General features: G+C 40.3%; 1 protein-coding gene across 13 annotated transcripts in view; it reads left to right on the plus strand.

Annotated features, from left to right (window-relative positions):
- tei (teiresias) overlaps window positions 1-26,989 on the plus strand; it is a 574,056-nt gene that overhangs the window by 491,695 nt on the left and 55,372 nt on the right. For all 13 annotated transcript variants that reach the window (XM_067771850.1, XM_067771849.1, XM_067771852.1 and 10 more), the window contains 2 exons: window positions 3,765-3,893; window positions 7,719-7,919. In XM_067771850.1, the coding sequence (XP_067627951.1) occupies window positions 3,765-3,893; window positions 7,719-7,919 (330 nt within the window). The remainder of the gene's footprint in view (window positions 1-3,764; window positions 3,894-7,718; window positions 7,920-26,989) is intronic.

Consider the following 26,989-nt stretch of genomic DNA (forward strand, 5'->3'; position numbering starts at 1 on the left):
AACCACCTGCGATTTGAGTCTTATGTAATGTGTTATATAACATTAACATATCATTGAATCAGCATCCCAATTCAAGCGCAACACTTAAATCATAAATATGTGTAAATCATGCAGCATACTTTTTGGCGCGACAACATTATCATTCTAAATCAAATTTGCTTGTGCCATGACGCGAACATTTTATATTTTTTGTCAGAAATTTTGTATATATGAATTATTTATATACGTAAGGATTTCGCGCATATGCAAAAACGGTAGTGAAAGTGAAATATGCTTACATATGTGCATACTTTAAGGAGGCGCCATCTTAAAATATATTACATATCATTGCTCTTGATAAACGGAAATTACACGAGCAGCAAATTTGTATCGACTGCGACCTCATATTTTACATTGAAAGGATTAAAGAAAATTTGAGAAGCAGACTTTCTCTTGGCACTTTCAAATAAACACACACACAATAAAACCTTACGTATTTCTGTATACATATTACATTAGATTTACAAACACATGCTTTCATATACAACTGCTTCATATACTCAGCATTCTCACGTGTCAAATTATTGCTGCCGGATATTATTTACTTTGCTCTATTACTTGTGAAGCGTAAGTAAAAGCGGGAAAAGGCTGCTGAGTGCGCGCTGATTGACGCGCGCTTTCCTGTGAACGAAATATCTTAAATGACATTGACGCCCTAAAGTATGCCTCACACGTAAAGGCAGAGAATATTTATGTGCCTTTTTGACACACGCCTACATAAATATGTATGCATATATTTATTTATGATTCAAAGTGGCTATCAAATCACTCAAGTTGGAATTATTGTGACAAATATACAAACAACAAGTAAGGAAGGCTAAGTTCGGGTGTAACCGAACATTACATACTCAGTTGAGAGCTATGGAGACAAAATAAGGGAAAATCACCATGTAGGAAAATGAACCTAAGGTAACCCTGGAATGTGTTTGTATGACATGGGCATCAAATGGAAGGTATTAAAGAGTATTTTAAGTGGGAGTGGGTAATAGTTCTATAGGTGAACGCCATTTAGGGATATCGACATGAAGGTGGTCCAGGGCTGACCCTAGAATTTGTTTGTACGATATGGGTATCAAATGAAAAGTGTTAATGAGTATTTTAAAAGGGAGTGGGCCTTAGTTCTATATGTGGACGCCTTTTCAAGATTTCGCCATAAAGGTTGACCAGGGGTGACTCTATAATGTGTTTGTACGATATGGGTATCAAATTAATGGTATTAATTAGGGTTTTAAAGGGGAGTGGTGGTAGTTGTATATGTAAAGGCGTTTTCGGGATATCGACCAAATGTGGACCAGAGTGACACAGAACATCATCTGTCGGTCCCACTAATTTATTTATATATGTAATACCACAAACGGTATTCCTGCCAAGATTCAAAACCCTCGATTTCGCCCTGCAGAAGTTTTTCATTTACTTCTACTTAATATGGTAGGTGTCACACCCATTTTACAAAGTTTTTTTCTAAAGTTATATTTTGCGTCAATAAATTAATCGAATTACCATGTTTCATCCCTTTTTTCGTATTTGGTATAGAATTATGGCATTTTTTTAATTTTTCGTAACTTTCGATATCGAAAAAGTGGGCGTGGTCATAGTCGGATTTCATCCATTTTTTACACCAATACAAAGTGAGTTCAGATAAGTACAAGAACTGAGTTTAGTAAAGATATATCGATTTTTGCTCAAGTTATCGTATTAACGGCCGAGCGGAAGGACAGACGGACGACTGTGTAAAAAAACTGGGCGTCGCTTCAACCGATTTCGCCCTTTTTCACAGGAAACAGTTATCGTCCTAGGAGCTAAGCCTCTACCAAATTTCACAATGATTGGTTAATTTTTGTTCGACTTATGGCATTAAAAGCATCCTAGACAAATTAAATGAAAAAGGGCGGAGCCACGCCCATTTTGAAGTTTTCTTTTATTTTTGTATTTTGTTGCACCATATCATTACTGGAGTTGAATTTTGGCATAATTTACTCATATGCTGTAAAGATATTAACTTTTCTTTAAAAATTTGAAAATCGGTCGTTCTCCGATTTTGCTATTTTTTATTAAACAGACATAAAGTAATAAGAGTAACGTTCTTGCCAAACTTCATCATGATATCTTCAACGACTGCCAAATTACAGCTTGCAAAACTTCTAAATTACCTTCATTTAAAAGGTGGCGGTGCCACGCCCATTGTCCAAAATTTTACTAGTTTTCTATTCTGCGTCATAAGCTCAACTCACCTACCAAGTTTCATCGCTTAATGCGTATTTGGTAATGAATTATCGCACTTTTTCGATTTTTCGAAATTTTCGATATCGAAAAAGTGGGCGTAGTTATTGTCCGATATCGTTCATTTTAAATAGCGATCTGAGATGAGTGCCCAGGAACCTACATACCAAATTTCATCAAGATACCTCAAAATTTATTCAAGTTATCGTGTTAACGGACAGACGGACGGACGGACGGACATGGCCCAATCGAATTTTTTTTTCGATACTGATGATTTTGATATATGGAAGTCTATATCTATCTCGATTCCTTTATACCTGTACAACCAACCGTTATGCAATCAAAGTTAATATACTCTGTGAGCTCTGCTCAACTGAGTATAAAAAAGATACCAATTGCATATGCGTCTTGAGCATTTGACTTTGCCACTGGAAGATATATTTACATATTTGAATTTTTCTTCTGTTGACAGTTTCTGATTTAACATCTTGATGAATCTGTCTGTCATATGTGTAAATTGAAAAGGAAAATAGGAAACGTGTTCGTGTATGTGTGAAAGTTCTAAATTAATGCAAATATAAAATCTGCTCATAGGAAATTAGAGCATAACGAGATTATTTCTTAACAAGTGAAAGTCATTATTTAAGCCAAAAAGTATGCAATGGTTATTTGTGTGTATTTGTAAGCATCTTAAATTGCTAGGAATATTATTAATGATTATGATAAGCTAAATTGCCGACCTGAACTTTCCTTGCATTTGATTGCGTATTTTTATAATAACATTTTTCTGAATCTTGAAATTGGATTTTAATTTGAAAAGTACGCCTAAAAGTATGCAACTTTTAGCTACGTCTCCCTCTACTGCTAAAATTATGTAATGAGATGAATTGTATAAACAACTTGAGCCTGAGTGAAAATTAGTTTGGATAAAAGTTAATCGAAAGCCGCCGCTCTTCTATCACACCGAAGGGCCTGGGTAAAGACCCGGAAAGAGCAAATTTAAATACTTTAAAAACTATTGTTTTAACCGAGTCGCCCCTCTGCAGTTACTTGCCATACACTCCGAATGTGCTTTTACCATAAAAGGCTGTTCATCGAAACCTCATCTACTCTGGAGATGACGTATGGAGTTGGGATAAAACATGTAGATCTCGTACCGCTAATTTGAAGGAAAACCAAAAAAGGAGCCCAAAGAGAATTGGAAGAAAACTCAACCTAAATCTATTCGAAGGTATTTGGCACCTTGTGTTAAAGTAGTTTCTTTTTGCACTGCCAAAGCAATATTGAGGTCGACAAGGTGATGGTGTATGTTGATTCTCTTATCTTATATTCGGCATTTTGCTGGCTTGGTCACCTGAGGCTGAATGTTTGCGTTCCCCACTGCGAAATTTTTCTAACTTATTTACATACTTTTAGGCAAAATATTTTGCATTTATTTCTGAAACACAATTTTAACTCTTAGCGAGTTTTAAAATTTCTAATGACGTAATCTTTTTTCTTTTTAGACGATTCTGTTGATGTTACATCCGAGCCCGATGATCAGGACGTATCAGTAGCTGCAGCATCACACAATCCCAACAAAGGTCAATTGGAGGTTCAACTAGGTGGCGCAGTGACCTTGCAGTGTCCACAAGGTAATTTATGCCTAAAGTATCTTGATATTTGAAAAAGGTGGCCGAGTCGGTCCGTCCATCACGACTGAGTTTTTTTTCTTGTCACTAAAAGCTTTGGTTAGATTTTTGTACCAAACATACGCATGTTTCACGACTGTCAGCCTTAGTACACCGTGATGTTAAGTTCCTTAAACAACTTAATGCAAACACCTCTTCTTTCATTCATCTATCATGAGCCAATTTGTTCATCTAATATGGTGCAGAAAATTACGTGCCCATCAGAGCAAAAGAAATGTATCTTCAACGAGAATATTCAGAATTTTTCTTCTACTTCTTATCCCTACAGTTAATTGTTTGAATTCCGAAGTGTTCGCGGTATACTACAAGGTTCTGTTAATTTCCCAAACAAGGCGCCCAAGGAGGGCACCTAGGCTAGTTTACAAATAAGCGAAACCGCGCTTTTCAGGACATCTCTTGTGTGAATTCCAGTGTATATTTTCGTGGAATAGCAATGAAGGAGGAGCAAAGTAATATAACTGTATTAACTCCTCCTGCGCCGTAGGCTTCCTCACTTATTCATCACCGATACAATAGTCAGGTGACAACTGTGACCAAGAAGTCACTTCACCGCTGTAATGTTTCAAAAGGCCAGTTAGCTTAGCGACTGTCTATTCTTATTTGGTGGAAGTGTTATTCCCATGAAGAGCTTTGATCGCAACTTCACTTTTATTGTTATTGTACGGATAAGCCCCCCCCCTTAAATGTTATCGTTGTTGCCGGATGCAGATCCAGCACGTTCGAGAAACAAGGACCATTAAGGTACTAGCCCGACCCTCTCGAGAACGATTTAGTATGACCACTTAAAGCTTTCTAGGCCATTTAAGGCCCACCTATCCCTAAGATCCCTGAGAAACTTGGGGTGTCCAGAGCCTCGGCTATTAAAGAAACAGTATTCGAGACGGCTAGGTGAGTTTAACAATTTGGTTTGAGAAGCTATACATTGCGCTGGCAATCCCTTGACAGGGTTTCGGTACACAACCTCTTACCACAGATATAGCTTCCGCGGGTATATTCTAAGTCCCCGAACCCGCTGGGGGCAACTTAACTGTCAGAAGAAAGTGTTATGGGCATACGATTCCTAGAAAGCAGCCTCCTTACGGCTATTAATACATCCTGAAAGACACTAAAAAGGCTCGACTGCTTTATACTTAAAGGGTGCGAAAGATCTTCGAAGTACAAAATAATGCCCATATTGTCAGTAGGTTAGTCAGCCATGAAGGCAATTGGGTTTAAAATAGAGACCACATCCAATCTAGGATTTCGAAAGAGTATTTGTTGTCTCTAGTGACGGTCGTAGTGGTATAATCTAGTTGATAGTTCCCAGAATGCTGGAAAATTCAAATTTTATGTATCTCTATGGCAGGACTATATAGTCTTCCTTACAACTCCCTTCGAGCTTACCACTTAGGCGTACCTGCATGAGGGTGAGCATTATGTTCAAAGACACTGTGCACACATCAACGGCTGTTCTCTTAGAGTACCGGCTATGTGCTATATCCATAGAATAAGATGCGCCTTACAAGCAGTTTGGGCGTTGTGCCATCTTGAGTATACTTTTTCTGATCTGCTGTTACCATATGCCTTGTATTTATAGTTCGAAGGTACATAAGCAAGTACTGTTAAAATGAATAATTGTGTAGGTGTATGTGTATATGTGATCCCCTTTTCTTCTTCTTTGTAACTCCTACAGACTCGAAGACTGGGCAGTCCTAGCCATTCTGCATGCATCTCCTAAGTATATCGGTGACAATTTAGTGATAACTCAGGATTGAAAGAGTAAGAGCCAAAGTATTTTATAACTGCTTCGCTGTCGCTAAAACAAATATTTCCTTGTTGATAGTGTTTCCCCATTCAATCCGCGTGTTTTGCTTGTAAGACACTAAAGTTATCAGGTAGTCTGAAAAAAAGTATCGGTCCTTTCAACAGACACCTCCTTCAACCCTAGCGTTTGACTAGTAACCTTCACTGTTTATGGAAAGGCTGCCGTAAGCAGCGTGAAACTGATCCGCCTCTTCCCAATAGCCCCTTCTGGAAATTTTAGTCATAAAGTTTCTGTCCACAAATATTGTAGTCGCATAGCGGCCTGTGTATTGCTAGTGTTTTAGAGCTCGAACTGGACGACTCTCTGAAACACATGGCTTACCTTGCCGCTGATTGGTATTCTGCGAAGATAGGTCATGTCACTGTTGGCGGATAAAATGCTAGACTGGGAGAGACTTCGTCTATCTGGGAGAGAACATCAGCAACAAAGAAATTCTTACCAAAAAACGTTACCTTGAACTGAGTTGGAAACTCAAAGGTGAATTCTAGTCTCATTGAACAAAAATTACTCTCTATAATTCCTCGCCATGAGATGCATTAGAGATATGCAAATATGAAGATATTGCACCTAATAGAAATCTAAAGGCTTCGCAGACGATGTCATGGTATGAGAGAAGGGACTAGACCTTTGCGGATTTAGGAAGGAGATGGGAAATGCCTTTGGTGCTCCCATTCGGCGGCAGTTGTCACGAAACAGCGATATCTGGCGTGACTTACTTCGCAGCGGCCAACAACATACCTTAACAAATCAAAGATGATATTTATCAAAGTTTAAGCGGTATTTCGCTAAATTGTGATTGTTTAACAGCCGGTGTTTTTTAACCTCCGCTGAAAAGACGCATTTTAGTTCACGCAGGTTTCACTTAAAATCACCTTGTTGTTATTGTTGTAGCGATTAGGACACTCCTCGAAGGCCTTGGGTAGTGTTATCGATGTTAATGGTTCTTTGCCGCATACAGATCCTGGGCAGGATCAGTTCTCTACAAGTACTAATGCTGTTTGCCTTAGCTCATCTAGAGTTTGCAGATATTGTTCGGTTGCAGATAGAGAGTTCTCATCGCACTGATCGATGAATTAGCAAGCTACTCTCTTCTTGCTTGAATGGTAAGGAATTCATCGTTAACTTCCATAGTAGGGAGGATAACTCATCTCCTTGGAGAGTGCTTCTAAACCTACGTCGCATTACGTAGGAGTCTCTTATGGCGTTGTATTTTCTGAAGATAATGCCAAACTTTTGTTTCTTCTCCTCTCTCTAAATGAGGAAAGGGTTCTCATTACCTACATATAGAGCCACTTTACATAGCAATAGATGACCTAGATTAATAGTTCACGTTTAAGAGTGCAACATGAGTGTAGCATTTTTTCCAGAAAAGAAAACACTATCGGACTTAGGATAATTCTTCGTAAGTAATTGCTCCATTTGTTTCACAAGTGGGACAACGATTGTAGTTAGTATTGCGGTTAATTATTGCTAAATGTGCTTTCCATGATAACAAAGGTGGCTAGAATGGAGTTATTGAACTGAATTATTTTCTTTAAATGAGTGTGAAAGTCATACCTCATTCTACCACCTCTTACGGCTCTCCAGCAATAAGGTAAGTCGTAAGGATTTTGCGGAATGTGAATTGCAAGATACGGGTTTTCTATTTTGCATACCCTCACCATGTATTAATTTTAGCCTCTTATTATTCACCCTGCAAAGTTAAGTCCACTGTCCTTCAAGAAACGTAAAGTTAGTGTAGAAACTTAACGCTTTCCGTCTCTAAATACCTTTGCCTATATGTATACTAGCTCAACCCTCAATTATTGGAAACCTTCATTATGGGGCTGCAAAAATGTTGTAACTAGGTCTGTGTCGGGTGTCCAGTGGATATCAGGGATCCGCGGTTTTGCAGCCAGCTACCCCCTTCATTACTTATACTTAAAAAAAAAATCAAATAAATGTCAAAAATTTCTAAATTTCAGGTTCCTTAGGCTGTTGGTCACATTTAGATCCCGTTACAGCACGCTTACGTGGCTTAGGACATGGTCTAACCACGCCCACCGGTCAATTTTCATTGAAAGATGTTGTCTACCATGATGCGGGTACATACAAATGTATTGGTCAATCGCCTACAAATAAAAAGAAACTAGAAGTGCTGCAAACAGTGGGCGTAACGGTGAAAGGTGAGTGAAAATTTTGAATATGTAATATTAAATTCTTTTTAAGTAATGGAGACAATTAATCTAATTTAGCTCTATTAAAATAAATATTTTTATTATAAACAGAGAAATTAAATTAAATCCAAATACTAAATTTTCTTTACAATTGAGTTTGTAAATTAAATTGTGAAAAAGATATAATTCTAGTAATTACAAGCGGGCATACATATTCAGTAGTGATACCCAACAGGAAATATTGCTAAGTCTTAATGAAAAGTTAAAAAAAATAACGTACCTTGTTTTATTAAAAACCTTTCAATTAGACGCAAACATATCCGCACTACCTTTAAAGACGGGTACGGGTGCGTTTGCGTAACATTTGTATATGCAAGTGTGTTTAGGCAGGATGCCTAACTTTTCCGCATCTGATTGCGATCCCCCTAATGCAACTCTGCAATTCGATACTCGATACTCGATTTTAATTTATAACCACCCACACCATCACCGCCATATGCATGTACATGCACGTCTATGGGTGCCCTTTATCAGCACTCATGCATATGCATGTCGGGGTTGATGTCTGGGTGTTTTCCCCTTCAAAAGAGAGGATTTTGCGGGTCAACGGTTGTCGCTTTCGATACAACCGGCCTCTTGGATTTCAACAGCTGTTCTGTAAGCATCTGCCGCCAGCGATCTCTGCCGTTCCTTTGCACTTAAAAAATGTAATATTGTTAACCTGTCCATTTTATCTTTAGCCAATAAAGCCTACACTCTTATAACGATAAATTTCGTCTTCTCTTATTTCTTATTCCACACGCAAAACATCCCGTTGAAATCGACCCCGGTGTGCCCAACTACCTTCTGGAGCAGACGCACCACGGCCGAACAAAGTGAGTGTCTGGCCAATCAATGAAGACTGAATGTTTCTATGGTGTTACCAGAATTTGGTCGAGAAAAAAATTGGAAAACCCCAATAAGGTGCCAGCACTTATGTTTTAGAATAACTCCGTCTTCTTAGCAAATACTAGAAGTTTTCTAGGACCTATCTTGATTACTGCCGCTAAATCAGCCGCCCCTAGTAGCTGAAACCTCGCGAGCGCATGTGACGCCAGAAAGCAGTGTGCACTTAATATGCCCATCATAATATCCAGTGCCATTGACTGCTCAGAACTACTTCGGCAGATAACTTTCAATGACCCTAACAGAGCTGCGTTCGAAATACTTTAGTTTCGCACCTCTTTTAAGAGGTCTTGTGGAATTTAATCGCCTATACGGAAGCCTTGAACTGGACTTTGCCATGCCAAGGTCTCTGTTGAAGGCACGCATTGAGTCTTATGACTTATCTCAGTAAATCTCACTTATAATTGTTAAGCTAGTACTAAGTTACCTGTAATCTAGTCAGTAAGGTTTTTGTCATTTGACTAAATAAAGATATATATGAAAGATGAGCATATCTTAAGAGATGTGAGGAACTTTGCCGGTCTTACGGCGTAGGACTTGCACATGATCTTTATAAATTTTCCCGCTTCTGTCTACGCCTTTCCTGGTTGATGGATCATATGCAACTCTGGCCTCCTCTTGATTTCTCCCATACGGTTTAGGACGTCTACCGTTGATTCATTGACTACTGCACCCTCCTTTGCCAACTGATCGCCCCCTTCGTTTCCTTCTATGGCTGTATGAACGCTAATCCAGTATAGATGTATGGTCCGGCCTGACCGAAGTCGCTTCAATGCTTTTCTGCATTCCCGGAAACTTCTTCATGAAGTACTGTTTCCAGATCACTTCCTTGATCTCCGCCTGACTATCAATATATATGTATATATATTAACGCGACTGCAGCTTAAGCACCCTTCCTCCATAATTTCTGCAGATTTCTTCGCGACTACGATTGCATCTGTACTCTTTTGAACGCGCAGGTTCTTTGTAGAACTTTCCTCGTGGTGCCTGTTTTATTTTGTAGCAATATAAAAAGGCCAGGCTTCTGAAGAAGGTGGCTATCATTTTGTTGTCGAAAAGTGCTCGATTTGTTATAGGATTGTTTCCAATTCGTTATGGGCATGTTATCGATACACTGTCAAAAATGTGTCGCTTTGTCATCGAAAAATATGGATTTTTTGTCGAAAAATTATCAACACGTTTTCAAAAATTTATCGATTTTGAATCGGATTATTAGCAACTTGTTATCGGCATGAAATATAGTTATTATCGAAAATCTTTTGATATATTATCGAAAAATTATCGATAGTTTAACGAAAAGTTAGAAAAAAGAGATGTTAGTTACCCCTCCATAATCTAACACCCTCCTGACATTGGTTACCAAGTTCCCGTTCACAGCGGTTTTCTCCGGGCTTACAACCTTCTGTATGTCGCCGAATTTGTATGTAAAATTTGCGGGCGTTATTCCCAGTGGCTAGCGGCTCAAGCTTCTCGCACTCACGGCTTTCTGTATCTGCTTTTTCTTCTTCTAAAGTCGTTTCGCTTCCATTTTTAACTCGTCGTAGCATTCACACACATTTCTTGTTCCGCTAGCTTTTAACGTGGCCCTCTAAGTACCGTGATTTCTTTCGATTGCAAGGCGGAATTCTACAAGAGTTGTTTTTGCTCGGCGGTAGTACAAAGTAGTTTAGAGATATGCTCCCACTTCCTGCATTCGGTAGGGCTGACTTGTGCTCTCAGAGAACAGGTGAGAGAGTCGACCTGCGAATGATTTTGCATTTTTGTATTTTGGCTACAAGGAGATAGGGATCCAGGTCCATGTTAGGTCTTCGGGTCATGCGCATATTTAAAACACTGGGGGCATGCCGTCCATCTATTGCATCGTATTATATCTGGTTACATGCGTTTCGATCAGACGGCAGCTATGTAGCTTGATGTATATCTTCCTGCTTAAACCAGGTGCTAGCTATGACTATGTTTCAAGCACCGGCGAAGTTGATTAGCCTCAGCCTATTAGAGGAGATTTCGTTTTAGAGACTAAACTTTCCGATCGTGTGACCAAAAAAAAATTCTTTGCCTATCCTTGCGTTAAAGAAGTCAAACACGACATTTATATCATGGCCGGTAGAGCGCACGTATGCGCGTTCTAGGCCCTCGTAGAATGTCGAGAGAGATATCAGACGACGCGTCTTGACATCAGTATTAATAAGCCGAAGGCGGAAAATAAAAATTTTAACTTGTTCAAAAGATATTAACGAAAAACCGAAAAAAGACCCGCGGGTACCTCCGAAACCGGGGGTGGGATCCATATTATTTTAGCGCAGAACACCTTTCTGCGTTGGTGGCCTTTGGCCGCGCTTATAAAAAATAACCCTGGGCTACGCCATGCCAAGGCCGGGTGTGTGGTATAACCGTGCTCGTGATGCACAATTTTTTTTGTGGGTACAAACACAACAACAACAACATGAAAATCGCCAACTTCAACTGCAAATATCTCCGGACAGAGCTGCAATTTTTCTTTTCCGCCTTCGAGATTAATAAGCGTCTTTTGACACCTCTCTCGATATTTTTGGTAGCGTATTAACAGTCGACTCCTCAACTAGACTATTACCAAAATAAACCCCTTTAAACAATTTAAAGAACCGAAACCCTTTAAAAAAGTAACGACTTATTTCTGAGTATCCACTTTTTGTGCTTATGATACGAAGGTCTAAACGCGTTATTTGACAAATTTCCCTACTACCCAAAATACTACCCTCAAATGTCCTACAGGGTACGTTCAATTTAAATGTAGCTGTATAAATCTTGTAAAGATATTGTATTGACGTGAATACATATGCTGTAAAATAGAAGCATCACTCGACTTTACTTTTCAACCATGTCAAGCTGCATGTGACATGGATACTTTCTTAAACAAACAAACATACGTACATAAACATACCACTATGCTTACACACGTGTATGTAATTACTTGAAAGCATGCACACACTTCTGCTTTATATAAGAACCTACACACGTAGACACATGGAGACATTCATCAGGCGCGTGTATTGGCATATCGGGAAATGTTATAAAGCAAAGAGTTTACGAGTTCCAATTGCACCTAAATTACACCTGGCAACCTCCCACACCTTGCCACTTCAGCCATGCCACCTTGGGCATATACTCGTTAAAGTTATAGCCACGTGTCAGCATATCTATTTCATTGCAATTGCAATGCAAGTCAATACTTCCAGGTCAAGGTTCAAAGGTCACTTTAGTCTTAGTTACAAGCAAAATAAAATTAGAAAAAAATTGAAAATGTTCTGTGCAGTAAGGAAAAATAATCAAACACATACATACATACGTATACATATATGTTGCATGCAAATGTGTGCAGCAGGCGAGGATCAAAGCATCATTAATTTTGTAGGTCACAGCTGGAATATCAAGTGTTTTAAAGCTAAAAAGTTAGAAAGTAAAGGGGGAAGGAATTTAAATTTAATAAAAAATCTAAAAGCTGATATGTCAGAAGGCAGGTTTGGAAGGAAGGGTGTCATACTGCATTTAATTAATGAATCTTGCATCACTTTAAGGTTTTCACTAAAATATTTACGAGGAAAAATTGTTGGGCCGTTTTAAAGTAACACAAATAAATTTATAAGTGCTAAGGCGGGAAAATGAGAATACCACACCTCTGATGAGTACGGTAGTTTTAAGCCAACCTGCTCAAGTGGTTCGACGAGAGACCCATCAAACTCACGGCATACGCAGATGACGTTACAGTTGTCATAAGTGGAAAGCGCTTTCCAGCAATTAGCTTTTTGATGGATCAGGTGCTAAGAAATAAACAACATACCTAGGCATCTAATTTCGGACTGAACACCAAGGCCGATAGGACGGATATAGCGTTGTTTACTAAGAGGTACAGGGTTCCAAGTTGGACCAGGCTTAGCTAGAAAGAGTTACCCTGCAGGAGAAAGCTTGCAAAAAATATCTAGGTATCATTCTAGACAGTAAGTTGTCGTGGAAGCACAGCGTGGAGGAGAGAGCGAAGAAGGCGTCGGCTGCACTTTATGAATTTCAAAACATTTTGGGGCATACGTGGGGTCTATACGTCTCTCTCTCCATCTCATAATGTATTTACAGCGATTGTGAAGCCTATCCTATAATATTGAGTCATAGTTTGGTAGACAGCAACAAAAAAAGAAACTACCTTAAACAATTAGAGGGAATATGAATGCTATCAATGTTTAGCATTACAGGAGCCTTCAAAACAATTCCGACGGTTGCACTGTACGCCATCCTGCACATTCAAACTGCAAACATGATGGCGAAGAACATAACGTATCAATTGCAACGAGGCTCAGTGACTCGGAGCAGCTTGAGTGCAGACCTTGCGGCCATAATAGTCCAGCGTAATTTATTACTGCATAAATATACTATCTTATTCCCTACATCCGCTTCGACGGGCCACTTAGAGCCACAGAAGAGCTGGATGGTTGGCGCACGGTGCCCACATGGTAGACGAGGCGATTCACGAATACGCAGATGGTTTGAAAGTACAATTCATTATTACAATCACTTATTTCTATTGAATATGCTGTTGGAATGCCATGTAATTCCGATCAGCATATTTACTAGCGTGATAAACGGGCGAGTCTGGGAGCCACTCATATAAGGGAGGTTGGAAGGACGCGTTTCCAATCCTCTAGTGCTCCCAGCTTAAGGCAACAAAATTTGGAACATATATTTTTCAATTATATTTGCATTTTAAGCTGTCGGAATATATTAGTCTCCGAACAACACAGTTAAACATGTCTTTGGATGTTGGAACTTAGTATCCATGCGGTACGTCTCAATATACTGGAAACTCCATCCTGCTGCAACTGTATGGAGGATGATGAGGTGGAATCATCAAATCACCTTATGCTTGATTGCCCAGCTTTTGCCGGAACTTGGCGAAAGTACTTCGGTCGCGACTCACTTGGATCCCCCGAGTATTTATCCAAGGTTGAGATCGATATCATTTGGAACTTTATCCTTGCTACCCAACGACTCTCTAAGTAGCTTTATCTACGTCCACATTATTTTACTGTATGTGGTATCACAACGGACCTTCATGTTTTTTAAGTGAGCTTCCCCTATCAGGGCAGCTACCACCTAACTTAACCTAACCTATGTTCAACATTTGCCTGCGGAGACATTGCTTAAACATTAACATTAATTCTTCATAGTACCAAATCAATAATCTTCCGCTGCACTTATGCACTCATAACAAAAGCCACTTCTGATCAATTCTTATGAAAATATTATGCTGTTATTTAAGTTGGACGCATTCTTCAACTAGACTGCAGATCATACGAAATGACAGCAATCATCGTTACTAGCAACTTACATATGTCACAAAATACTTGATATCCTGTGGTGCGAGCAAACTATTGGCCTCTTACTAATGATGTGTGCCAAAACGAGGGCTGCTAAAAAATAATGCAAATTTTGACAAGTGTTTACGCAAATAAATTCATATTTAAAATTTTCCACCACCAATTGACGCCCCAGGCTACCACATTCGTTGGCCAGACAGCGTAGGATTTTTTGATCGAAAGCTATCAACTTATAATTACAATATAGCTCATTTGGAGTTTGAGTGCATGAGTACCCATGGAGAAATATTTGTGTGTGTGTCTGTTTGTATTTATAACGGGTTATACATACAGTCAATGATTGCATGTGTGAATGACAAGTTATTGGTACAATTATGAGAAAATAAGTTGACGCGGCGGGTGGCAGACAATAAAGACTGAGGGATGTTTATACAATACGGGGTTGTTGTTGTTTTTGTAGCGATATAGACAAATGCCGAATGTTTTGGGGAGTGTTATAGATGTCAATGGTCCTTTTCCGTATATAGGTCCTATACGTTCTTGAAACAAGCACCATTAAGGTATTATCCCGGCCATGTCGGAAACGATTTATCAACCCGTTGAGTTTCCAAAACGAAGTAACGGGCATCAATACCATAAATTCGTCCTTCCAGCGGTTAAGGGGCTTAGAATATACCAGCGGCAGGTATGCCTGTGGTATGAGGAGACTAAAATACCGAAATTATTCAAGGGATGGTCAGCGCAATTTATATCTTCTCCAACCCAACTGTCAACCTCACTTCCCCTTGGAGAATCCTTTTTATACTCAGTTGAGCAGAGCTCACAGAGTATATTAAGTTTGATTGGATAACGGTTGGTTGTACATATATAAAGGAATCGAGATAGATATAGACTTCCATATATCAAAATAATCAGGATCGAAAAAAAATTTGATTGAGCCATGTCCGTCCGTCCGTCTGTCCGTCCGTCCGTCAGTCCTTCCGTCCGTCCGTTAACACGATAACTTGAGTAAATTTTGAGGTATCTTGATGAAATTTGGTATGTACGTTCCTGAGCACTCATCTCAGATCGCTATTTAAAACGAACGATATCGGACTATAACCACGCCCACTTTTTCGATATCGCAAATTTCGAAAAACCGAAAAAGTGCGATAATTCATTACAAAAGACAGCTAAAGCGACGAAACTTGGTAGATGAGTTGAACTTATGACGCGGAATAGAAAACTAGTAAAATTTTGGAAATTGGCGTGGCACCGCCCACTTTTAAAAGAAGGTAATTTACAACTTTTGCAAGCTGTAATTTGGCAGTCGCTGAAGATATTATTATGAAGTTTGGCAGGAACGTTACTCCTATTACTATATATACGCTTAATAAAAATTAGCAAAATCGGAGAAGGACCACGCCCACTTTAAAAAAAAAAATTTTTTTAAGTAAAATTTTAACAAAAAATTTAATATCTTTACAGTATATAAGTAAATTATGTCAACATTCAACTCCAGCAATGATATGGTGCAACAAAATACAAAAATAAAAGAAAATTTCAAAATGGGCATGGCTCCGCCCTTTTTCATTTAATTTGTCTAGGATACTTTTAACGCCATAAGTCGAACAAAAATTAACCACTCCTTTTGAAATTTGGTAGTGGCATAGCTTTTATGACATTAAATGTTTTCTGTGAAAATGGGCGAAATCGGTTGACGCCACGCCCAGTTTTTATACACAGTCGTCCGTCTGTCCTTCCGCATGGCCGTTAACACGATAACTTGAGCAAAAATCGACATATCTTTAATGAGCTTAGTTCACGTGCTTACTTGAACTCACTTTATCTTGGTATGAAAAATGAACGAAATCCGACTATGACCACGCCCACTTTTTCGATATCGAAAATTACGAAGAATGAAAAAATGCCATAATTATATACCAAATACGAAAAAAGGGATGAAACAAGGTAAGGTAATTGGATTGTTTTATTGACGCGAAATATAACTTTAGAAAAAACTTTATAAAATGGTTGTGACACCTACCATATTAAGTAGAAGAAAATGAAAAAGTTCTGCAGGGCGAAATAAAAAACCCTTAAAATCTTGGCAGGTATTACATATATAAATAAATTAGCGGTATCCAACAGATGATGTTCTGGGTCACTCTGGTCCAAATTTTGGTCGATATCTGGAAAACACCTTCACACCACTCCCTTTTAAAACTCTCATTAATACCTTTAATTTAATACCCATATCGTACAAACTCATTCTAGAGTCACCCCTGGTCCACCTTTATGGCGATATCTCGAAACGGCGTCCACCTATGGAACTGAGGATTACTCCCTTTTAAAATACTCATTAAAACCTTTCTTTTGATACCCATATTGTACAAACAAATTCTAGGGTCACCCCTGGTCCACCTTTATGGCGATATCTCGAAAATGCGACCACCTATACAACAACCACCACTCCCTTTTAAAACCCTCATTAATAACTTTAATTTGATACCCATATCGTACAAACACATTCTAGAGTCACCCCTGGTCCACCTTTATGGCGATATTTCGAAACGGCGTCCACCTATAGAACTAAGGCCCACTCCCTTTTAAAATACTCATTAACACCATTCGTTTGATGCCCATATTGTACAAACAAATTCTAGGGTCACCCCTGGTCCACCTTTGTGGCGATATCTCGAAACGGCGTCCACCTATGGAACTGAGGATTACTCCCTTTTAAAATACTCATTAAAACCTTTCTTTTGATACCCATATTGTACAAACAAATTCTAGGGTCACCCCTGGTCCACCTTTATGGCGATATCTCGAAAATGCGACCACCTATACAACAACCACCACTCCCTTTTAAAACCCTCATTAATACCTTTAATTTGATACCCATATCGTACAAACATATTCTAGTGTCACCCCTGGTCCACCTTTATGGCGATATTTCGAAACGTCGTCCACCTATAAAACTAAGGCCCACTCCCTTTTAAAATACGCATTAACACCTTTCATTTGATGCCCGTATTGTACAAACAAATTCTAGGGTCACCCCTGGTCCACCTTTATGGCGATATCTCGAAAAGGCGACCACCTATACAACACCCACCACTCCCTTTTAAAACCCTCATTAATACTGAGGATTACTCCCTTTTAAAATACTCATTAACACCTTTCTTTTGATACCCATATTGTACAAACAAATTCTAGGGTCACCCCTGGTCCACCTTTATGGCGATATCTCGAAAATGCGACCACCTATACAACAACCACCACTCCCTTTTAAAACCCTCATTAATACCTTTAATTTGATACCCATATCGTACAAACATATTCTAGTGTCACCCCTGGTCCACCTTTATGGCGATATTTCGAAACGTCGTCCACCTATAAAACTAAGGCCCACTCCCTTTTAAAATACGCATTAACACCTTTCATTTGATGCCCGTATTGTACAAACAAATTTTAGGGTCACCCCTGGTCCACCTTTATGGCGATATCTCGAAAAGGCGACCACCTATACAACACCCACCACTCCCTTTTAAAACCCTCATTAATACTGAGGATTACTCCCTTTTAAAATACTCATTAACACCATTCGTTTGATGCCCATATTGTACAAACAAATTCTAGGGTCACCCCTGGTCCACCTTTGTGGCGATATCTCGAAACGGCGTCCACCTATGGAACTGAGGATTACTCCCTTTTAAAATACTCATTAAAACCTTTCTTTTGATACCCATATTGTACAAACAAATTCTAGGGTCACCCCTGGTCCACCTTTATGGCGATATCTCGAAAATGCGACCACCTATACAACAACCACCACTCCCTTTTAAAACCCTCATTAATACCTTTAATTTGATACCCATATCGTACAAACATATTCTAGTGTCACCCCTGGTCCACCTTTATGGCGATATTTCGAAACGTCGTCCACCTATAAAACTAAGGCCCACTCCCTTTTAAAATATGCATTAACACCTTTCATTTGATGCCCGTATTGTACAAACAAATTCTAGGGTCACCCCTGGTCCACCTTTATGGCGATATCTCGAAAAGGCGACCACCTATACAACACCCACCACTCCCTTTTAAAACCCTCATTAATACTGAGGATTACTCCCTTTTAAAATACTCATTAACACCATTCGTTTGATGCCCATATTGTACAAACAAATTCTAGGGTCACCCCTGGTCCACCTTTGTGGCGATAACTCGAAACGGCGTCCACCTATGGAACTGAGGATTACTCCCTTTTAAAATACTCATTAAAACCTTTCTTTTGATACCCATATTGTACAACCAAATTCTAGGGTCACCCCTGGTCCACCTTTATGGCGATATCTCGAAAATGCGACCACCTATACAACAACCACCACTCCCTTTTAAAACCCTCATTAATACCTTTAATTTGATACCCATATCGTACAAACACATTCTAGAGTCAACCCTGGTCCACCTTTATGGCGATATTTCGAAACGGCGTCCACCTATAGAACTAAGGCCCACTCCCTTTTAAAATACTCATTAACACCATTCGTTTGATACCCATATTGTACAAAAATTCTAGGGTCACCCCTGCTCCACCTTTATGGCGATATCTCGAAACGGCGTCCACCTATGGAACTGAGGATTACTCCCTTTTAAAATACTCATTAACACCTTTCGTTTGATGCCCATATTGTACAAACAAATTCTATGGTCACCCCTGGTCCACCTTTATGGCTATATCTCGACACGGCGTCCACCTATGGAACTAAGGATTACTCCCTTTTAAAATACTCATTAACACCTTTCATTTGATGCCCATATTGTACAAACAAATTCTAGGGTCACCCCTGGTCCACCTTTATGGCGATATCTCGAAAAGGCGACCACCTATACAACACCCACCACTCCCTTTTAAAACCCTCATTAATACTGAGGATTACTCCCTTTTAAAATACTCATTAACACCTTTCTTTTGATACCCATATTGTACAAACAAATTCTAGGGTCACCCCTGGTCCACCTTTATGGCGATATCTCGAAAATGCGACCACCTATACAACAACCACCACTCCCTTTTAAAACCCTCATTAATACCTTTAATTTGATACCCATATCGTACAAACATATTCTAGTGTCACCCCTGGTCCACCTTTATGGAGATATTTCGAAACGGCGTCCACCTATAAAACTAAGGCCCACTCCCTTTTAAAATACGCATTAACACCTTTCATTTGATGCCCGTATTGTACAAACAAATTCTAGGTTCACCCCTGGTCCACCCTTATGGCGATATCTCGAAAAGGCGACCACCTATACAACACCCACCACTCCCTTTTAAAACCCTCATTAATACTGAGGATTACTCCCTTTTAAAATACTCATTAACACCTTTCTTTTGATACCCATATTGTACAAACAAATTCTAGGGTCACCCCTGGTCCACCTTTATAGCTATATCCCTAAATGGCGTCCACCTATAGAACTATGGCCCACTCCCTCATAAAATACTCTTGAATGCCTTTCATTTGATACACATTCCAGGGTTTCCCTCGGTTCATTTTCCTACATAGTTATTTTCCTTTCTCAACTGAGTATGTAATGTTCGGTTACACCCGAACTTAGCCTTCCTTACTTGTTCTTTTTCTCTTTCGTCCGCAAGTTTCTCATGGAAGTAGGGGATGTGTCCCGGATGGCTTAGCAGGTTATATAATATAAATATAGTTTCAAAAAACTAAAAAAACACGCTTTTATATATTCAGTTTTAGTATCTACTATTCACTTAGATATTTGATGTTGATAGCACCGTAGCACAGAGGTCCGTGCCCCCTCTATTAAGCAAAACTCGTTTTATAGCGAGTTATTTAACCACTGCCGTTAATTGCCGCTGGATGGTTCTCCTTCGGGTAGTATGGCCCAAAAAGTTATATGTGGTCATAGTAAATCGCTCTCCAGATGGTCAGGCTTGTACCTTAATGGTGCTTGTTACAAGAACGTACCAGATCTATATCCGGAAAAAACACTCCCCAAAACCTTCGTGGAGTGTTTTATAGCTACAAAAACAGCTATGAGTTAAATTTTTATGCTACTCACTCAATTCACATTCAATTGGCTTAGAGAATAGCGGCATCTGCTTTTATACCAAAATTAATTACTCAATATGCTTAACGTGATTACATGTCAGTAGAAGACTCAACCTCACAGTGTCAAACATGAGTCTAATTGTATGCTCAATTGCCAAACTATCGGCTCCATGTTGCCAACCTCAACACTTCGCAGCCGAATCATTGGTATCAAATTAGCTTGTGATCGCGCTCCAAAAGTGCATGCTCAAAAATATTTCGAAAGCTCTAAATAAATAGTTCGAACTTTTAAAAAAGTCTTCTCGCTTTTTTCCGCAACTGTTTAAGAGATTGGTTTACATAGTTTCATTTAGAAAATTCATAGAAGTTTTTTGTTAGCGAAATTTTATAAAATTGCCACTATTTTTTATGTTCGCTGCTGTATTTACAGATATGAGGCCAAGCAAACGACCTAAAGTACATGATAGCCGCTAAGTAAAGCAGATTAACAAATAAGTTAAAAATTGTCTTTATCAGGCGATCAAACAAAATTCAAATGCTTTTAGTTTATTGGTTGTTGTTATAATTTATAAATAATAACTATGAATAATATGACAAAACCTAACATAAGTAAGCGGCTGTTACCAACCTAGCAGGCACCTAGCGCCTAAAAGCATGCACAAGTTATAGCAGAATCAATTTTTGGTAGCAGAAAGTGTCGATTACTAAAGCTGGCTTGCCTTTAGGCGCTCATTCTTCTTAAAACATGTACCAGACATATTTTGACCTTCTTCCATCTCATTCAGAGAGGACGAAAAAAAATTGGTACGAAAAGAAATATCACATAACGGCGCTCTATGATGTAAACTAAAAATACTACACTTATTTACATTTTTGGAGTTTCTTTGTCCGGGGCTTGAATCAAATCGAGACAATTGAAACGAAACAAGGCTTCAGAAAAGTCGACCTCGAATCTTTCCATTTCATTTACATATTGTTAGTAGCGCTGATCGACTCTTAATGTCGAAGGGGCTTATTGGAAAGACCTATGATTCAGTGGAGTCCTGCAGAATTTGAGGAGTATTTAGATGTCATACAACGAAATAAGATCTCAAGCCAAACTTAAGTCAGGGGAAGGAGCATATGTCGATTTGTTGTGGTAGTCACTGGCCACTGGGTGTATAGATCGCAGGGGCGTAAGTAGATGGAAGAAAAATATGTCTTGCAAAACCCTTTTTCAAGAACCGCTTGCAATTTATGGGCATTAAGGCGCCAGTCAGGGAAGACTCGCCAGGCATCAACCAACCAATAGTCAGATTATCTCGAAGAGCCTTCAAGTAACTACTAAGTGCAGCTTTCAATGTTCATATTTTCCAAGCAAAAAGACAGAATTCAATGATTTTGCTTCACATTTTTAGCCAATGTCTGCCACTGTGTGGTACACTGAGTGGGGTGCACTAGTAAAATTATTAAAAGGAAAAGAAACGTTTCACCACGAAACCGGCGTCGCGACAATCATAAACAGATTTTAGTGCATACATCCGGTGGTGTGAATACATTTTCGAAATAACTGCGCATCTACAGCTTTGAGTTCATTTCCGTTGCGTAAATATGCCCATACACACATGCACATGATTACTCTCGCAGATTTTAGCTATATTGGCAAGTAAACTTACTTGCTGATTGACAAATTTGTCAAAAATGTATGAGTTTAACCCCTCATATCAGGCTAACTGTGAGTTAAAATGTTAACATAACGTTCTGCAAGTGGGCCTAATCCACAAAAATATGGATTTATTATTGGACAGTTATCGATTCTTTCGAAAAAAAATCGTTTTCTATCAACAAGACATCATTTTTTTGAAATTTTATCGGTTTGTTATCCAAAAATAGCCGATTTTTTATTAAAAAAATATCGATATTTTTCGATAGATCAATCGAACATTTTCCAATAAAAAACTCATGCTTTTTCCAACAACTTTTCGAAAGCAAATATATTTCCGGAAGCAAATAGATATTTTTTCCATTAAAAATCGATCACTTTTCGATATTTCTTCGGTAAAAAAGGGAAACCTTTCCGATAACTCATCAAAGGCCGTTTGATAATAAATCAATATTTTTTCAATAACTATTTGATAACATATTTTTCCGAAATTTTATTGGTTTGTTATCCCGATTTTTATTAAAAAAATATCGATATTTTTCCATATAAAAATCGATCATTTTCCAACAACAAACTGATGCTTTTTCTATAACTTTTCAAAAGCGATATATTTTGGAAAGCAAATAGATGTTTTTTTTCCATAAAAATCGATTCGTTTCGAAATTTTTTTGATAAAAATCGAAACTTTTCCAATAACTCATCAAAAACGTTTTGATAATAAATCGATAATTTTTCGTAATTATAAATAAATTATTTCCGGACACTGCTAAATACATACATGACTCCAAAATAGTACAATAGTACCTAAGTGTTCCCAAAACATTCGCTAACAGTAGTCTCGAAATGGTCACGGAATGATCCTTAGATCACTCAAATGACAAGACGACGATTTCAAAATAGTCCTGTAATAATATCAAATGACTTAGTCCCGAACTGAACCCGATATAAGCGTGCAATTAATCGACAAGTGTTCCTTCGCTTCTCAAGGCAGTCGGCTCTATGTACCGGAGTACTCGGGATTTTTCCCGACCAAGGACTGTCATTTCAGTGTAACCCCATTTAATTTGTTGCGTCCCTCCCACAAATTGTCATCTTCCCAGCAGCTCCTTGCAGCGGGACTGATCTCTTGTTCCGGGAAGGTATCGAATCCAATCCGGGTCCGTCTCCTGACCCCGGTCCTGAGAAATGGTTTTGCCGCATCTGGCGGAAAAGTATCTTTTTAGGACGGTCATACTCTGTTCAGTGTGTCTCGTGTAAGGGATGATTGCATCGGACAGGTTGTTCTGGACTTGATCGCAAAACCCGATGTCCACGTAACTTTTATAAATCTTTTGTGGCTCCTTCCTGTTCACGTCAAAGGGCGTCCCGTAGTCTACGCCTTAGCGCCCCGCCCCCACTACCTTCCAGCAGCCTAGCTGCTCAGCAAGCCACAACTAGTACCCGCTGCTGCTGTCGCGTACCGCGGCGCCAACAACTCAAACAGCTGCTACCACTCATAACTACTATCTCCGTAGTAGAGTCGGTAGCAATGCTTAGCCTCAGGCCCTGCCCCCGTCTTCTCCCCCCCCCCCCCTCTTTTCCGGCAGCAATCGTGTAGGTCAGGGAAACAGACTCTTAGTCCCTAACCCCGTTTGTACCGTTTGCCAGCACAGAATATATATGTTTGCGACATCCGCTCAATGCAGCTCCTGCCTTGGGCGGTGCCACTTTCCTAGATGTTCTGGTCTCCGCGACGGCAACCCCCCGACGGGTTTCATTGCGCCTTGTTGCCAGGTCGCAAACCCCAATCTACCGGGTGTCCCAATGTTTGCCCAAGGACGCCCAGTCCCAGGGCCTCAACAGCAGTTACGTCCTGGCCTTACTCAACCCAGGCGTAGTCACCCGTCACTTACTCCCAGAGTGGCGACGTCTCCCCCTATGCACTTCAGAATTCTGCAGTTAAACTGTAATGGACTAACTGGGAAGATCACGGAGATAGTCGATTTCATGAAGCGGCACAACATCCGCATTGCTGCGATTCAAGAGACTAAACTCACAGCATGATCTGCACGGCAAACCTGTTCTGGGTATAATGTCCACAGAAAAGATCGCATGAGCGGAAATGGAGGCGGCCTCGCGTTTATCATACACCACTCTGTGCAATATCATATATTTGATCCTGGCATCGACCGCAGGGACAATGTCTTAGAACGTCAAGGCATATATGTCCGGTCAGGCGATGCAAACCTAGAAATCATCAACATCTACATCCCTCCTGCCACCTGTTGCCACAGTTGAGACCGCCCTAATATTAGCGCCTTACTCACTGGCAACAATCGCATTATCTTAGGCGACTTGAATGCCCAACACGATCTATGGCATTCAAACTTGCGGGCGGACAGTAGGGGTAAGATGTTGGCGGATCAAATTGAAGAAACGACGTTCTGCACAATAAACGGAGACGCCCCCACACGTATGTTAGGAAGCTGTCACCGTTCGCCGGATATCTCAATCGTGAACGCAGAACTCGTAAATTGCGTCAACTGGCAGCCGATGGTAACATTGGCATCCGACCACCTTCCTATACTTATTTCGTTCGAGCGTACCGCCGACTTCATCGTTACAGAAAAACGCACTTTCATGAACTTTAAAAAAGGAAAGTGGGACGAATACAAATCTTTTACAGACAACCTTTTTGCTGCCATCCCTATCCCGACTGACGCCCGCCAAGGAGAGCGTGCTTTCCGTAAGGTCAGTGAATCCGCCTCGGCACGTTTCATTCCCGCCGATAGAATTCCCGAAATTTGGCCTCACTTCCCGGCGGAGGCCGCAAATTTAGCGAGAGAACGTGACCTTATAAGACAGCTCGACAAAGGCGACCCCCAAATAAGGAATATAAACCAACGCATCAGATTGCTTGTGGATGAACACAAGCGGGCAAAGTGGGAGGAGCACCTAAGAGGTTGTAACCTCTCTGCCGGTGTGAGTAAACTTTGGTTCACCGTAAAGTCCCTATCGAATCCGTATAAGCACAATGACAAAATTTCCATCGCCTTCGGCGACAAAGTGCTGCCGGATTCGAAAAAATACACGAGCGCTTTCTGCCGTCAGTATGTAATGCATTCTACGGTCGACAAAGATAGATGGAGGGCCAGCAGACACGCACATAAACATAAATTCAGCGCGTCACCAATTACCATCAACGCCAGAGAGGCTGAAATCCTATTGGTCACTATAAACCATCCAAAGCAGTGGGCCCAGACGGTATAGCCATGCTGATGCTTAAAAGCCTAGGGAAAGAGGGTTTCAAATACTTAGCACATGTCTTCAACCTGTCTCTTTCCACCTTTGTCATACCCGAAAAATGGAAAATGGCCAAGATGATCCCGCTACTAAAGCCTGGGAAACCAGCTAACATAGGAAAGTCGTATCGTCCGATATCTTACCTAACGCCAGTAGCAAGGACGCTTGAAGCCATTTTGCTCCCCTACTTCCAAGCAAATTTGCAGCTAACCTGTCATCAGCATGGCTTCAGAAAACTCCATAACACCACCACCGCGCTAAATGCCATCAGCACCCAGATAAATTGCAGTTTAAATCAAAACCCCCACCATAGAACAGTACTCGTAGCGCTAGACCTATCAAGAGCTTTTGCTACGGTCAACCATGGCACGTTACTGCAAGACCTGGAAGGGTCTACCCTTCCCCCATGTCTTAAAAGGTGGACCGCAAATTATCTGGGTGGTCGGCAGGCACCGGTGCAAATTAGAAACGAAACATCAAAACCAAGAAGAATTAAACAAGAGGTGCCACAGGGTGGTGCACTATCCCCATTTTTTTTCAATTTCCACTTATCTAAGCTACCTTCGCCACCAGAAGGAGTCACTATCGTTTCATACGCCGATGACTGCACAATAATGGCCACAGGCCCAGGCCCACAGATCGATGAGCTCTGCAACAGAATAAACATCTACCTCCCTGATCTCTCCAGTTTTTTCGCCTCGCGAAACCTGGCATTATCACCGACTAAATCTTCCGCGGCCACCGTGGTGTGATGGTAGCGTGCTGCGCCTATCACACCGTATGCCCTGAGTTCGCACCCCGGGCAAAGCAACATCAAAATTTTAGAAATAAGGTTTTCAATTAGAAGAAAATTTTTCTAAGCGGGGTCGCCCCCCGGCAGTGTTTGGCAAGCGCTCCGGGTGTATTTCTGCCATGAAAAGCTCTCAGTGAAAACTCATCTGCCTTGCAGATGCCGTTCGGAGTCGGCATAAAACATGTAGGTTCCGTCCGGCCAATTTGTAGGGAAAATCAAGAGGAGCGCGACCCAACTTGGAAGAGAAGCTCGGCCTTAGATCTCTTCGGAGGTTATCGCGCCTTACATTTATTTATTTATTAAATCTTCCGCGACCTTATTTACAACATGGACGTCCCAAATGCCGACCATTTTGAACATCCATGTCGATGGCACTACGCTACCGACTGTCCTACACCCCAAATTGTTGGGTGTGACGTTTGATCAGGATCTACATTTTGCTGAGCACGCAGCCGCAATTGTTCCGAAAATCCAGAGCCGTAATAAAATCCTCAAATCCCTTGCTGCCAGTACCTGGGGAAAAGATAAAGAAACGCTTTAAACGCTTTAAACGCATTACTACATACAAAGCAATTGGCCAGCCGTTTACGTGCTACGCGTCACCCATATGGTCGCCAAGCCTAAAAATTACCCACTGGAATAAGCTACAGGCCTACCAAAATACTGCTCTCAGAATCGCCACGGGCTGTCTTGTTATGTCCTGAGAACACCATCTCCATAATGAGGCGAGAATACTCCCCATCATGGAGAGAAATGAGGTGCTAACCAAACAGTTCCTGTAGAATACCCAGAAACCTGGGTATTCAAACAGACAACTGACTGATGAGGCAACACCGCCTAGGGGCTTAAGGAGTCATCACCGTAAGCATTCTGAGGATATACGGCACCTGATAACCCAGCCGTATGAAGCAAAAAAACATAAGCAGGTCCTTAGTGAACTCTAAAAATAGGCGTCGGACCTTTATGTCAGGAATTGCCCGGTGAATCCAGTACTCAATGAAAAGTACCCA

The sequence above is a fragment of the Eurosta solidaginis genome, chromosome 3 (genome assembly GCF_040869045.1).
Source record: "Eurosta solidaginis isolate ZX-2024a chromosome 3, ASM4086904v1, whole genome shotgun sequence".
In the NCBI taxonomy this organism is placed as follows: Eukaryota; Metazoa; Arthropoda; class Insecta; order Diptera; family Tephritidae; genus Eurosta; species Eurosta solidaginis.